General features: G+C 42.5%; 1 protein-coding gene across 3 annotated transcripts; it reads left to right on the top strand.

Annotated features, from left to right (window-relative positions):
* Positions 1 to 92: 92 nt before the first annotated feature.
* LOC121575919 (ER membrane protein complex subunit 3-like) lies at positions 93 to 6,108 on the top strand. Of its 3 annotated transcripts, none has more exons than XM_041889212.1 (9): positions 93 to 250; positions 867 to 1,023; positions 1,315 to 1,372; positions 1,516 to 1,591; positions 1,803 to 1,907; positions 4,790 to 4,871; positions 4,997 to 5,076; positions 5,509 to 5,591; positions 5,688 to 6,108. In XM_041889212.1, exons 2-9 carry the CDS (start codon positions 869 to 871, stop codon positions 5,814 to 5,816), a joined length of 768 nt encoding a protein of 255 aa, XP_041745146.1. In that variant the 5' UTR covers positions 93 to 250; positions 867 to 868; the 3' UTR covers positions 5,817 to 6,108. The 3 variants fall into 3 exon arrangements, with proteins under 3 accessions (XP_041745146.1, XP_041745144.1, XP_041745145.1); XM_041889210.1 differs by having other exon boundaries at positions 1,498 to 1,591; XM_041889211.1 differs by having other exon boundaries at positions 849 to 1,023; positions 1,498 to 1,591.
* Positions 6,109 to 15,253: the final 9,145 nt, after the last annotated feature.

Below are 15,253 nucleotides of genomic sequence, written 5' to 3'. Positions count from 1 at the left end.
TGATTAGCCGTTCAGACTGATATTTCAGCCATCAACGCCAGGTGGCACTATATTTTCCCCTCACTCACTTTTGAAATGCATTGTCCATGTCCTTTGCTTTGTCGATGCTTACCGTGCATTACCGTCTCTAATTACCATGGCTGCTGATGCAGCTCGACAAAGCAAATAATCTGCATTACTTTAAATTAGCATAGTATCGCCTGAGGTCTGTAACCACGACACACGTCTTTTGTCACACGGACTACCTTGGGTAAGATAAACATCAAACACTGCAGCGTTTAGTTTTCTAACAATTTAAATCATGTATTATTAGCTAACGTTATAGCTAGATAACATCCTTCACTTCCTCATCATCCTCTCTCGGCAAACTAGCCAGCTCTTCCCAGCAGCATTTAGCTAGCTAACAGTTAGCTATTCTCTGTTTTTATCAACTGGCAAGATGATGGTAACAGCAAAGATTGTTAAGTAAGTTAGCTATGTTTAACAACTATGTGGTAACAGTAAGCTATAGTTAGTTAACTAGTTGTGCATTCACATGTAGCTATACGCCCAAATTGACAGTCATATTGGCAGGTGTTTTGAGACAGCTAACAGTTGTGCCAGTGAATTAGCTAACTACAGTAGCAAACAAAAAAAATGCTATTATTGTTCGCAAGCTAGCTAGCGACCTTGGGTGACGGGAGTAAATTGCAGCTGCACTGTCCAGTTTGTTAGATGCCAAAATACTTGTGCAATGCATTCACCAGTTCTCTCGAAACATGTTGCTGCTGATAATAGCTATGTTCCATTTAAGATTTAGACATATCTGAAGTTATTCATATGATGCCTGTTCTTACACTTGTTATAAGTCTTTATCACTTTGCTAGACATGGATGAGCCGGAGCTTCTGCTGGACTCCAATATCAGACTTTGGGTGGTCTTGCCCATCGTCTTTATCACGTTCCTTGTTGGGGTGATTCGACATTATGTCTCCATTCTGCTTCAGAGTGACAAGAAGCTGACATTAGAGCAGGTGTCAGACAGGTAAGGGTCTTGGCAGCATATAGCCATAGACCAGGGCTCTCCAACCCTGTTCCTGGAGAGCTACCCTCCTGTAGGTTTTCAATCCAACCCCAGTGGTAACTAACCTGACTAAGTTTATTAACCAACTAATTATTAAAAGCAGGTGCGCTAGATTAGTGTTGGAGCAAAAACCTACAGGAACAGGGTTGGAGAGTCCTGCCCGAGACAGACTGTGCATTGACAGTTCATAAAAGGGCTAGTGAGCATATTTTGCTATGAGTTTGTTTTGAATTATACCTTTCCAATATTCAGCCAGGTTCTTATCAGGAGCAGAATCCTCAGAGAAAATGGGAAGTACATTCCGAAACAGGTGAGATCAATGTTGGAAAGACCTTAAAACGCCACTTGGCTATCTTAACTTCTTTGCACAGTAAACATAAAAATAAAATTGTTGGCTAGTTGCGCTCAGATTTTGAGACACCTCATTTTCTTCAGTCTTTCTTGATGAGGAAGTTTTACTTCAATAATCAAGAAGATGGCTTCTTCAAAAAGACCAAAAGAAAGGTTGTTCCTCCCTCCCCAATGACAGGTGAGCATAACAGAATCACATCATACTTACTTACAAAATCCTATTCTCATACCATGATAAGACGGTATTGAGCCGTGTATCTCTACGTTATACCCTGACACATGATAAGGAGCATATTACTTCTGAATGATAGTGCACCAATAAATGTATCACAACTCCCCTTTTTTGGGAATGCACTCTGTAGAGCTACACTAACTGTTTCTTTGTCCAGACCCCAGCATGCTGACAGACATGATGAAAGGCAACGTGACCAATGTACTTCCCATGATCCTCATCGGAGGCTGGATCAATTGGACCTTCTCAGGGTTTGTCACAAGTAAGTAATGTCCTCCTCGCTCGCTCACTGCACTGAGACTGGGTTGTTTGGATAACATTGACGTGCGAATGACCTTCGTCGCCTGCTCTATAAGGAAATACGTCGGCGACGTTGTCCCCCCCAGTGAAGGTTCACCGCTTCCCCAATCAAAAGGCCTGGATTAAAACAGAGGTTGGCGCTAAACTAAAGGACATGGCTACCACACAGGGCTATCGCATACGGCTGAGGCTACGGCTGAGGACAGGAACAAGTACAAGAAGTCCCGCAATGACCTCCGCAGAGTCATCAAAGGAGGAATAAGGTGGAATCATATTACACAGGCTCCGACGCCTGCCGCATGTGGCAGGGGCTACAGTCAATTATGGATTACAAAGGAAAACCCAGCTGTGATCTGCCCAACGATGCCTCTCTACCAGATGAACCCAATGCATTTTATGCACGATTCAATAATAAGAACACCATACCGTGCGCGAGGGCCCCCACCGACCCAGGGGACTGGGTGATCTCGCTCTCCGAGGCAGATGTGTGTAAGGTCTGTAATCTAGTCAACACTCGCAAGGCCGGACGGTTTTCCAGGGTGCCTTCTCAGAGCATGCGCAGATGAGCTGGCAGGCATATTCACAGTAATTTTCAACCTGTCCTTGTCTCAGTCTGTAAAGCCCACATGTCTTAAGATGACTGCCATCATTCCTGTTCCCAAGAACTCTTAAGGCTTCATGCCACAATGACTACCGCCCCGCAGCACTCACATCTGTAATCATAAAGTGCTTTGAAAGGCTGGTTATGGCACACATCAACTCCATCATCCCAGACACCCTAGACCCACTCCAATTTGCATACCGCTCCAACAGATCCATAGACGACGCAATCTCAATTGCACTCCACACTTCCCTCACCCACCTACATAAGAAGAATACCAATGTGAGAATGCTGTTAATTGACTACAGCTCAGCGTTCAACACCATTGTCCACTCCAAGCTTGTCACCTATCTTAGGACCCTGGGACTGAACACCTCCCTCAGCAACTGGATCCTGGACTTCCATACGGGCCGACCCCAGGTGGTGAGCGTAGGCAACACCTCCGCCACGCTGGCCCTCAACACAGGGGCCCCACTCCCTGTTCATCCACAACTGCCTGGCCACGCACGACTCCATCACTATCATCAAGTTTGCTGACGACACAACGGTGGTAGGCCTGATCACTGGCGACGATGAGACAGCCTACAGGGAGGAAGTCAGTGACCTAGCAGTGTGGTGCCGGGACAACAACCTCTCCCTCAACGTAATTAAGACCAAGTGTAACGGTGTTGCTTCCGTCCCTCTCCTCGCCCCTACCTGGGCTTGAACCAGGGACCCTCTGCACACATCGACAACAGTCACCCTCAAAGCACCGTTACCCGTCGCTCCACAAAAGCCGCGGCCCTTGCAGAGCAAGGGAAACAACTACTTCTAGGTCTCAGAGCAGGGGGGGCATTCCCCCATCCATATCAACAGGGCTGCAGAGAAGTGGGTCGAGAGCTTCAAGTTCCTTGGTGTCCTAATCACTAAGGACTTAAAATGGTCCAATCAAACGCGCACAGTTGTGAAGAAGGTGCGATAGCGCCTTTTCCCCCTCAGGAGGTTGAAAAGGTTTGGCATGGGCCCAGAAATCCTCAAAGTTCTACAACTGCACCATTGAGAGCATCTTGACTAGCTGCGTCACTGCTTGTTATGGCTCCCAGCCATCCAGGACCTCTATCAGGCGGTGTGAAAGGAAGGCCCGGAAAAGACTCCAGCCACCCAAACCATAGACTGTTCTCTCTGCTTCCGCACAGCAAGCAGTGCCAATGCATCTATCCCCAACCCATAAGACTGCTAAATAGCTAACAGAATGGCTACACAGACTCTCTGAGTTGACCCTTGTATTTTATTTTGCACACTCACAGGACTCTACACTCTCACGCACACTGAAATTTGTTGGCAGAACTGGAAAAGCGTGTGCGAGCAAGGAGGCCTACAAACCTGACTCAGTTACACCAGCTCTGTCAGGAGGAATGGGCCAAAATTCACCCAACTTATTGTGGGAAGCTTGTGGAAGGCTACGCGAAACGTTTGACTCAAGTTAAACAATTTAAAGGCAATGCTAACAAATACTAATTGAGTGTATGTAAACTTCTGACCCACTGGGAATGTGATGAAAGAAAAAAAAGCTGAAATAAATCACTCTCTACTATTATTCTGACATTTCACATTCTTAAAATAAAGTGGTGATCCTAACTGACCTAAGACAGGGAATGTTTACTAGGATTAAATGTCAGGAATTGTGAAAAACTGAGTTTAAATGTATTTGCTTAAGGTGTATGTAAACTTCCGTCTTCAACTGTACCTCTCACTCCAGTATCCCTGCATTGTAAATATGGTATTGGAACTGACCCTGTATATAGCTTCTTACTTTCTCGTGTTCTTCATATTTTTTTAAATGTTTTTGTTCTACCTTATGTTATTTTTAGGGCTACATTAATATTGATTACTGCATTGTTGGGTTTGGAGCTTGCATGAAAGGCATTTCACTGTACTTGTGCACGTGACATTAAAACTTGATAATGATTGTCACTACTAGAGCTTCGATTGCAGTTTATTTAATGGTACATAAATAACCAGATATTTACTAAGAAATGGCATGGTAAAATTGTTATTACATTGAAATAACCTATAAATAACAGTAGTGTAAAATGAAGTGCTTCCATTCAGTGTCTTAGCTATAAGCAGTTAAGTCATATTTGCACAGACTGGTTTTATGTCAACTTCAAAACTTGATCCTACTTATATTTGGTAGTAGGCTTGTACTAGCCAAATTATTTGAGTTACAATTTTCTCAACAACCCTTTTCTTGTTCCTCACAGCCAAGGTTCCTTTTCCTCTCACCCTGCGCTTCAAGCCCATGTTGCAACAAGGAATCGAGCTACTTTCACTTGATGCTTCCTGGTTAGTTGATGAAATAGATACTTATTAAATGAGTTCTGTGAAGTTAATATTATATACTTCCTCTGAGTCCTTTTGCTAGTGTAAACATTGATGAATTATAACCTCATCCTCGTTTCTGTTTTCAGGGTGAGTTCAGCGTCGTGGTATTTTCTGAATGTGTTTGGGCTGCGAAGCATGTACTCCTTAATTCTAGGACAAGATAATGGTAATATTTCATCCACTCATCCAACTTCATGATTCAGTTTTGTATTTCCTGCAAATGTTATTGATAAATGTGTTTCTGTAAACTAGATGTGACATTATTTAATCATAGTTTGTCACCTACTTACAACAGTACTTGTTATCAAAAGCAATATACAGAAGGTCATTAAATTGACCTGATTTGGGAAAACAACAAATCACTGAGAGAAATTAGACTTCTAGTAGCCAAGCGGTCTGTGCCTTGAAGAGATAATGGGCCGGTATGCAACCCTTCAGTGTCATATCAGCAGCAACATTGCTTATAAATGGAACATGACTCCATTATGTCAACCATGTTTAAGTGGCAAGCCTCCGATTCTTCACAGTCCTCGTTTTGTTACTCCAAGGGGATTATGAAGTAATTGGTGTTGATGCTGATGTACTGTAAACCACACAGGTGCAGATCAGTCCAGGATCATGCAAGAGCAGATGAGTGGTGCTGCCATGGCCATGCCTGCAGACACCAACAAAGCCTTCAAGGTATAGTTGTCTACTCTTGATTGCATCAATGGTGAATTAAATTCATACAGGTCCCAGCATTATCACCTGACAGACAGTTGTTTGTCTCCTTTTTAGGCAGAATGGGAGGCACTTGAGCTAACTGACCACCAGTGGGCACTGGAGGGTGTTGAGGAGGAGCTAATGAGCAGGGAACTGGATCTGGATGGAATGTTCAGTAAGGAGTTACCAACGGGTATCTTCTGAGTGCCAGTTCATCACTACAGGGAACCTGCCACTGGCAAAATGGTAGTCTTACTTAAAGAGGCAGACTTAGAGTTTCTCTAGGAAATGATAGAGTGGAACAAGGTCCCTGGGCTTTGGTGATAAATGGAGATGTGATGTCTAAATTCATTTCAGTTACATCATTGTCCATTCAAGTTTAATTGGAGATTGTACCAAGTTCAATTTATAATTTGAACTATTTGAAAGATTCACCCTCACCTACTCATTCAAGGGTTTTTCTTTATTTTTACATTGTAGAATAATCGTGAAAACATCAAAACTATGAAATAACACATGGAATCATGTAGTAACCAAAAAAGTGTTAAACAAATCAAAATATATTTTATATTTGAGATTCTTCCAAGTAGCCACCCTTTGCCTTGATGACAGCTTTGCACACTCTTGACATTCTCTCAACCAGCTTCATGAGGTAGTCACCTGGAATGCATTGCAATTAACAGGTGTGCCTTATTAAAAGTTAATTTGTGGAATTTCTTTCCTTAATGCGTTTGAGCCAATCAGTTGTGTTGTGACAAGGTAGGGTGGGTGGGTGGGTATACAGAAGATAGCCCTATTTGGTAAAAGACCAAATCCATATTATGGCAAGAACAGCTCAAATAAGCAAAGAGAAGCGACAGTCCATCATTACTTTAAGACATTAAGATCAGTCAATCTGGAAAATTTCAATAACTTTGATAGTTTTTTCAAGTGCAGTCGCAAAAACCATCAAGCGCTATGATGAAACTAGCTCTCATGAGGACCGCCACAGGAAAGGAAGACCCAGAGTTACCTCTGCTGCAGAGGATAACTTCATTAGAGTTAACTGCACCTCAGATTGCAGCCCAAATAAATGCTTCACAGAGTTCAAGTAACAGACACATCTCAACATCAACTGTTCAGAGGAGACTGCGTGAATCAGGCCTTCATGGTCAAATTGCTGCAAAGAAACCACTACTAAAGGACACCAATAAGAAGAAACTTGCTTGGGCCAAGAAACACGAGCAATGGACATTAGACCGGTGGAAATCTGTCCTTTGGTCTGATGAGTCCAAATGTGAGATTTTTGGTTCCAACCGCCGTGTCTTTGTGAGACGCAGGGTAGGTGAACGGATGATCTCCGCATGTGTGGTTCCCACCGTGAAGCATGGAGGAGGAGGTGTGGGGGTGCTTTGCTGGTGATACTGTGATTTATTTAGAATTCAAGGCATACTTAACCAGCATGGCTATCACAGCATTCTGCAGCGATACGCCATCCCATCTGGTTTGGGCTTAGTGGGACTATCATTTGTTTTTCAACAGGACAATGACCCAACACACCAGCCTATGTAAGGGCTATTTGACCAAGAAGGAGAGTGATGGAGTGCTGCATCAGATGACCTGGCCTCCACAATCCCCCGACCTCAACCCAATTGAGATGGTTTGGGATGAGTTGGACCGCAGAGTGAAGGAAAAGCTGCCAACAAGTGCTCAGCATATGTGGGAACTCCTTCAAGACTATTGGAAAAGCATTCCTCATGAAGCTGGTTGAGAGAATGCCAAGAGTGTGCAAAGCTGTCATCAAGGCAAAGGGTGGCTACTTTGAAGAATCTCAAATATAAAATATATTTTGATTCGTTTAACACTCTCTTGGTTACTACATGATTCCATATGTGTTATTTCATAGTTCTGACGTCTTCACTATTATTCTAAAAAATAGTAACAAATAAAGAAAAACCCTTGATTGAGTAGGTGTGTCCAAACTTTTGACTGGTACTGAACATAATGGGAAAACTCTGACATGTTGTGTACAGTCGTGGTCAAAAGTTTTGAGAATGACACAAATACTAATTTTCACAAAGTCTGCTGCCTCAGTTTTGATGATGGCAATTTGCATATACTCCAGAATGTCATGAAGAGTGATCAGATGAATTGCAACTAATTGCAAAGTCCCTCTTTGCCATGAAAATTAACTTAATCCCCCAAAAACATTTCCACTGCATTTCAGCCCTGCCACAAAAGGACCAGCTGCCATCATGTCAGTGATTCTCTCGTTAACACAGGTGAGTGTTGACGAGGACAAGGCTGGAGATCACTCTGTCAAGCTGATTGAGTTAGAATAACAGACTGGAAGCTTTAAAAGGAGGGTGGTGCTTGAAATCATTGTTCTTCCTCTGTTAACCATGGTTACCTGCAAGGAAACAAGTGCCGTCATCATTGCTTTGCACAAAAAGGGCTTCACAGGCAAGGATATTGCTGCTAGTAAGATTGCACCTAAATCAACCATTTATCGGATCATCAAGAACTTCAAGGAGAGAGGTTCAATTGTTGTGAAGAAGGCGTCAGGGCGCCCAAGAAAGTCCAGCAAGTGCCAGGACTGTTTCCTAAAGTTGATTCAGCTGCAGGATAGGGGCACCACCAGTGCAGCGGTTGCTCAGGAATGGCAGCAGGCAGGTGTGAGTGCATCTGCACGCACAGTGAGGCGAAGACTTTAGCAGGATGGCCATGACACAGGCCATAAGTCCTGTGTCATGCCAACAGTAAAGCATCCTGAGACCATTCATGTGTGGGGTTGCTTCTCAGCCAAGGGAGTGGGCTCACTCACAATTTTGCCTAAGAACACAGCCATGAATAAAGAATGGTACCAACACATCCTCTGAGAGCAACTTCTCCCAACCATCCAAGAACAGTTTGGTGACGACCAATGCCTTTTCCAGCATGATGGAGCACTTTGTCATAAGGCAAAAGTGATAACTAAGTGGCTCGGGGAACAAAACATCGACATTTTGGGTCCATGGCCAGGAAACTTCCCCAGACCTTAATCCCATTGAGAACTTGTGGTCGATCCTCGAGGCGGGTGGACAAACAAAAACCCACATATTCTGACAAACTCCAAGCATTGATTATGCAAGAATGAGCTGCCATCAGTCAGGATGTGGCCCAGAAGTTAATTGACAGCATGCCAGGGCAGATTGCAGAGGTCTTGAAAAAGAAGGGTCAACACTGCAAATATTGACTATTTGCATAAACTTAATGTAATTGTCAATAAAAGCTTTTGACACTTATGGAATGTTTGTAATTATACTTCAGTATACCATAGCAACATCTGACAAAAATATCTCATAACACTGAAGCAGCGAACTTTGTGAAGACCAATACTTGTGTCATTCTTAAAACTTTTGACCACGACTATACTGTCAAAAACAAAACATACAAAAGGTCAGTGACCATGTGTTGTACCACTTTTCTTTTTTTGAATCATGTGTACCTTGTAGTCTCAGATTCCACCTACAATGCCTTCAGACAGTATTCATACCCCTTGACTTATTCCACATTTTGTGTTACAGCCTGATTTAAAAATGGATTACATTGATTTCCCCCCCCTACCATCTACAAACAATAGCCCGTAATGACAGTGAAAACATGCATTAAGAAATGTTTTCAGATTTATTGAAAATGAAATACAGAAATATCTAATTTACAGAAATATTCACACCCCTGGGTCAATACATGTTAGAATAACCTTTGGCAGTGTTTACAGCTGTGAGTCTTTCTGGGTAAGTATCTTAAGAGCTTTGCACACCTGGATTGTATAATATTTGCACATTATTCTTAGAAAAATTCTTCAAGCTCTGTCAAGTTGGTTGTTGATCATTGTTTGACAGCCATTTTCAAGTCTTGCCATAGATTTTCAAGCAGATTTATGTCAAAACTGTAGCTAGGCCACTCGGGAACATTCAATGTTGTCTTGGTAAGCAACCAGTGTATATTTGGCCTTGTATTTTAGGTTATTGTCCAGCAGGAAGGTGGATTTGTCTCCCAGTGTCTGTTGGAAAGCAGACTGATCCAGATTTTCCTCTAGGATTTTGCCTGTGCTTAGCTCTATTGTGTTTTGTTGTTATCACAAAAAAAACTCTGTAGTCCTTGCCGATGACAAGCATACCCATAACATAATGCAGCCACCACAATGCTTCAAAATATTAAGAGTGGTACTCAGTGATGTGTTGGATTTGCCTCAAACATAATGCCAGTGGTGGAAAAAGTACCCAATTGTCATACTTGAGTAAAAGTAAAGATACTTTAATAGAAAATGACTCAAGTAAAAGTCACCCAGTAAAATTAAAAGTCTATAAGTATTTGGTTTAAAATATACTTAAGTATCAAAAGTAAATATAATTACTAAAATATACTTAAGTAAAAGTATAAATCAATTAAAATTCCTTATATTAAGCAAAGCAGATGGCATCATTAAAAAAACATTTATGGATAGCCAGAGGCACACTCCAACATTCAGACATAATTTACAAACGAAGCATGTGTGTTTAGTGAGTCCGCCAGATCAGAGGCAGTAGGGATGACTAGGGATGTTCTGTTGATAAGTGCGTGAATTGGACCATTTTCCTGTCCTGCTAAGCATTCAAATTGTATCGAGTACTTTTGGGTGTCAAGGAAAATGTATGGAGTAAAAAGTACAATATTTTCTTAAGGAATGTAGTGAAGTAAAAGTAGTAAAAAATATAAATAGTAAAGTACAGATACCCCCAAAAATCTACTTAAGTAGTACTTTAAAGTATTTTTACTTAAGTACTTTACACCACTGTATAATGCTTTGTATTCAGGACAAAAAGTTAAATTCTTTCCCACATTCTTTGCTGTTTTACTTTAGTGCCTTATTGCAAACAGGATGCATGTTTTGGAATATTTGTATTCTGTACAGGCTACCTTATTTTCTCTCTGTCAATAAGGTTAGTATTGTGGAGTAACTACAATGTTGTTGATCCATACTCAGTTTTCTTCTATCACAGCCATTTAACTCAAACTGTTTTAAAATCACCATTGGCCTCATGGTGAAATCCCTGAGCGGTTTGCTTCCTCTCTAGTAACTGAGTTAGGAAGGACGCCTGTATCTTTGTAGTGAGTGGGTCTATTGACACACCATCCAAAGTGTAAATAATAACTTCACCATGCTCAAAGGGATCAGTGTCTCCTTTTTTTATTTTTTACCCGTCTACCAATAGGTGCCCTTCTTTTGTGAGGCGTTGGAAAACCTCCCTGGTCTTTGTTGTTGAATCTGTGTTTGAAATTCACTGCTCGACCGAGGGACCTTACAGATAATTATATGTGTGAGGTACAGAGATGAGGTAGAAAATCATGTTAAACACTAGTATTGCACACAGAGTGGGTCCATGCAACTTATTATGTGACTTGTTATTTAGGCTTGCCATAACAAAGGGGTTGAATACTTATTCACTCAAGACATTTAAGCTATTCATTTTTAATGAATTTGTTTTAAAAAATTCTAAATACATAATTCCTCTTTGGCATTATGGGGTACTGTGTCTAGGCCAGAGACTCAATCTCAATTTAATCAATTTAAACTTCAGGCTGTAATACAACAAAATGTGGAAAAAGTCATGGGGTGTGAATACTTTCTGAAAGCACTGTACCTGCCATTTGTTTGGTCATAGTTTACTTGTTGGTTATTTGTGAGTTTTTTTTTTTTTTGTCATGTTCAATGAATTTCAGTTAAACTCATCCCTATAAGAGGAGGACACTCTGAGCAGCATAAGACAACTAGCAGTTAAAGTAAAAACAAAAAACATGGTCTTACTGCTGGTGATGAAATTCCAGTTAACAATCTTTTATCAGTCCCCTTTCAGTTTCGTGTGCAGCATCAGCAGCGTCATGGCTGACGTAAGACGAGGTCAGGTCCTATATTGGCAGATCTAGACATTGGGTGCTGGAAAACTACTGTGTGTGTGTGTGATAGTTTAATGCAATGTGTTCTTTTTAATATTTATTTCTCCAATTTATTTTGTAACATTTCCATGTGTTTTTGTATAAAGACTGTTTTGACTAAAGCGTTGTGGAGTTTTATTTATTCTCTGGCACAAATATTTTACTGCGAAAGTGGTTAAATTGATAGATATTGTGACACGCCCCCTTACCTCAAACAGTGAGGAATAATGCCTGGCTGGAGGGGGTGGGCAACAAGCTCATGGAACTCAATATTGCAAGCTTGGATATTGCTAACATTTTGAACACGAGTAGTCAATTATCTGCCCTACATACACAAACAAACAGCATTAGAGGTGCTTACAAATATCTGGATAGCTATCTTTTAAAAAGCATATTGATGAGTTAGTTGAGAATAAAAATGGGCTTCTATAGAAATATACTGAATACAAATATGAACGCAACATGTGTTGGTCCCATGTTTCATGAGCTGAAATAAAAGATTCTTAGAAATTTGCCATATGCACTAAAAGCTTATTTATCCCCCAAAAATTGCACAAATTTGTCTACATCCCTATTAGTGAATATCTCTCCTTTGCCAAGATAATCCATCCACCTGACAGGTGTGGCATATCAAGAAGCTGATTAAACAGCATGATCATTACACAGGTCTACCTTGTGCTGGGGACAATAAAAGGCCACTCTAAAATGTGCAGTTTAGCCACACAACACAATGCCACAGATGTCTCAAGTTTTGAGGGAGCGTGCAATTGGCATGCTGACTGCTGAAATGTCCACCAGAGCTGTTTCCAGAGAATTGAATGTTCATTTCTCTACCATAAGCCTCCTCCAACGTCTGTTTTAGATCATTTGGCAGTACGTCCAACCAGCCTCACAACCGCAAACCATGTGTAACCACGCCAGCCCAGGACTTCCACATCCGGCTTCTTCACCTGCGGGATCATCTGAGACCAGCCACCTGGACAGCTGATGAAACTGTGGGTTTGCACAACGGAAGAATTTCTGCACAAACTATTAGAAACTGTCTCAGGGAAGCTCATCTACGTGCTCGTCGTCCTCACCAGGGTCTTGACCTGACTGCAGTTCGGAGCCGTAACCGACTTCAGTGGGCAAATGCTTACCTTCGATGGCCACTGGCATGCCGGAGAAGTGTGCTCTTCACAGATGAATCCCGGTTTCAACTGTACCGGGCAGATGGCAGACAGCGTGTATGGCATCGTGGTTGAGCGGTTTGCTGATGTCAACGTTGTGAACAGTGTGCCCCATGGTGGTGTTGGGGTCATGGTATGGATAGGCATTAGCTACGGACAATGAACACAATTGCATTTTATCGATGGCAATTTGAATGCACAGCGATACCGTGACAAGATCCTGAGGCCTATTGTTTTGCTGTTAATCTGCCCCCATTGCCTCATGTTTCAGCATGATAATGCATGGCCCCATGTCGCAAGGATCTGTACACAATTCCTGGAAGCTGAAAATGTCCCAGTGCTTCCATGGCCTGCATACTCACCAGACATGTCACCAATTGAGCATGTTTGGGATGCTCTGCATTGACGTGAACAACAGCGTGTTCCAGATCGCGCAACTTTGAACAGCCATTGAAGAGGAGTGGAGGCTGCATGAGGCAAATGGTGGTCACCCAGATGCTGACTGGTTTTCTGATCCACGCCCCTACCTTTATTTTAAGGTACACTACATGACCAAAAGTATGTGGACATCTGCTCGTCGAACATCTCATTCCAAAATCATGGGCATTAATATGGAGTTGGTCCCCGCTTTACTGCTATAACAGCATTAACTATTCTTGGAAGCTTTCCACTAGATGTTGGAAGAAAGTATTGCCACAAAGTTGGAAGCACAGAATTGTCTAGAATGTAATTGTATGCTGTAGTGTTAAGATTTCCCTTCACTGGAACTAAGGGGCCTAGCCCGAACCATGAAAAACAACCCCAGACCATTATTCCTTCTCCCCCAAACTTTACAGTTGGCACTATGCATTGGGGCAGATAGCGTTCTCCTGGCATCTGCCAAACCCAGATTAGTCCGTCGGAATGCCAGATGGTGAAGCGTGATTCATCACTCCAGAGAACGCGTTTCCACTGCGTCCAATGGCGGCGGGCTTTACACCACTCCAGCAGACACTTGGCATTGCGCATGGTGATCTTGTGGCTTGTGTGTGGCTGCTCGGGCATGGAAAACCATTTCATGAAGCTCCCGACGAACAGTTCTTGTGCTGACGTTGCTTCCAGAGGCAGTTTGGAACTCGTTAGTGAGTGTTGCAACCGAAGACAGACCATTTTTATGCACTGCGCGCTTCAGCATTTGCCGGTCCCGTTCTGTGAGCTTGTGTGGCCTACCACTTTGCGGCTGAGCCGTTGTTGCTCCTAGATATTTCCACTTCACAATAACAGCACTTACAGTTGACCGGGGCAGCTCTAGCAGGGCAGAAATCTTCTGAACTGAATTGTTGGAAAGGTGGCATTCTATGACAGCTCCACGTTGAAAGTCACTGAACTCTTCAGTAAGGCCTTTCTACTGCCAATGTTTATTTATGGAGATTGCATGGTTGTGTGCTCGATTTTGTACACCTGTCAGGAACGGGTGTGGCTGAAATAGCCAAATCCAGTCATTTGAAGGGGTGTCCACATAGTTTTGTATATACAGTGCCTTCGGAAAGTATTCAGACCCCTTGACTTTTTCCATATTTTGTTACGTTACAGCCTCATTCTAAAATTGATAAAATAAAATAAAATCCTCAGCAATCTATACACAATACCCCATAATGACGAAGCGAAAACAGGTTTTCAGAATTCTTTGCAAATTTAGAAAAAAAGAAAAACCTTATTTACATAAGTATTCAGACCCTTTGCTATGAGACTCGAAATTGAGCTCAGGTGCCTCCTGTTTCCATTGATCATCCTTGAGATATTTCTGCAACTTGATTGGAGTCCACCTGTGGTAAATTCAATTGATTGGACATGATTTGGAAAGGCACACACCTGTGGAAGGGTACCAAAAAATGTCTGCAGCATTGAAGGTCCCCAAGAACACAGTGGCCTCGATCATTCTTAAATGGAAGAAGTTTGGAACCACCAAGACTCTTCCTAGAGCTGGCCGCCCGGCCAAACTGAGCAATCTGGGGAGAAGGGCCTTGGCCAAGAACCGGATGGTCACTCTGACAGAGCTCTAGAGTTCCTCTGTGGAGATGGGAGAACATTCCAGAAGGACAACCATCTCTGCAGCACTCCACCAATCAGGCCTTTATGCTAGGGTGGCCAGACAAAAGCCACTCCTCAGTAAAAGGCATATGACAGCCGCTTGGAGTTTGCCAAAAGGCACCTAAAGACACTCAAACCATGAGAAACAAGATTCTCTGGTCTGATGGAACCAAGATTTAACTCTTTGGCCTGAATGCCAAGCATCACGTCTGGAGGAAACCTGGCACCATCCCTATGGATTACCAGGACATGTATGTGCTGACCAACTGGCAAGTGTCTTCACTGACATTTTCAACATGTCCCTGACTGAGTCTGTAATACCAACATGTTTCAAGCAGACCACCATAGTCCCCGTGCCCAAGGACTCTAAGATAACCTGCCTAAATGACTACCGACCCGTAGCACTGACGTCTGTAGCCATGAAGTGCTTTGAAAGGCTGGTCATGGCTCACATCAACAGCATTA

This window comes from Coregonus clupeaformis, chromosome 10 (genome assembly GCF_020615455.1).
Source record: "Coregonus clupeaformis isolate EN_2021a chromosome 10, ASM2061545v1, whole genome shotgun sequence".
NCBI lineage: Eukaryota > Metazoa > Chordata > Actinopteri > Salmoniformes > Salmonidae > Coregonus > Coregonus clupeaformis.
The sequence above is the reverse complement of the archived record's forward strand: the minus strand, read 5'-3'. Positions and strand labels throughout refer to the sequence as shown.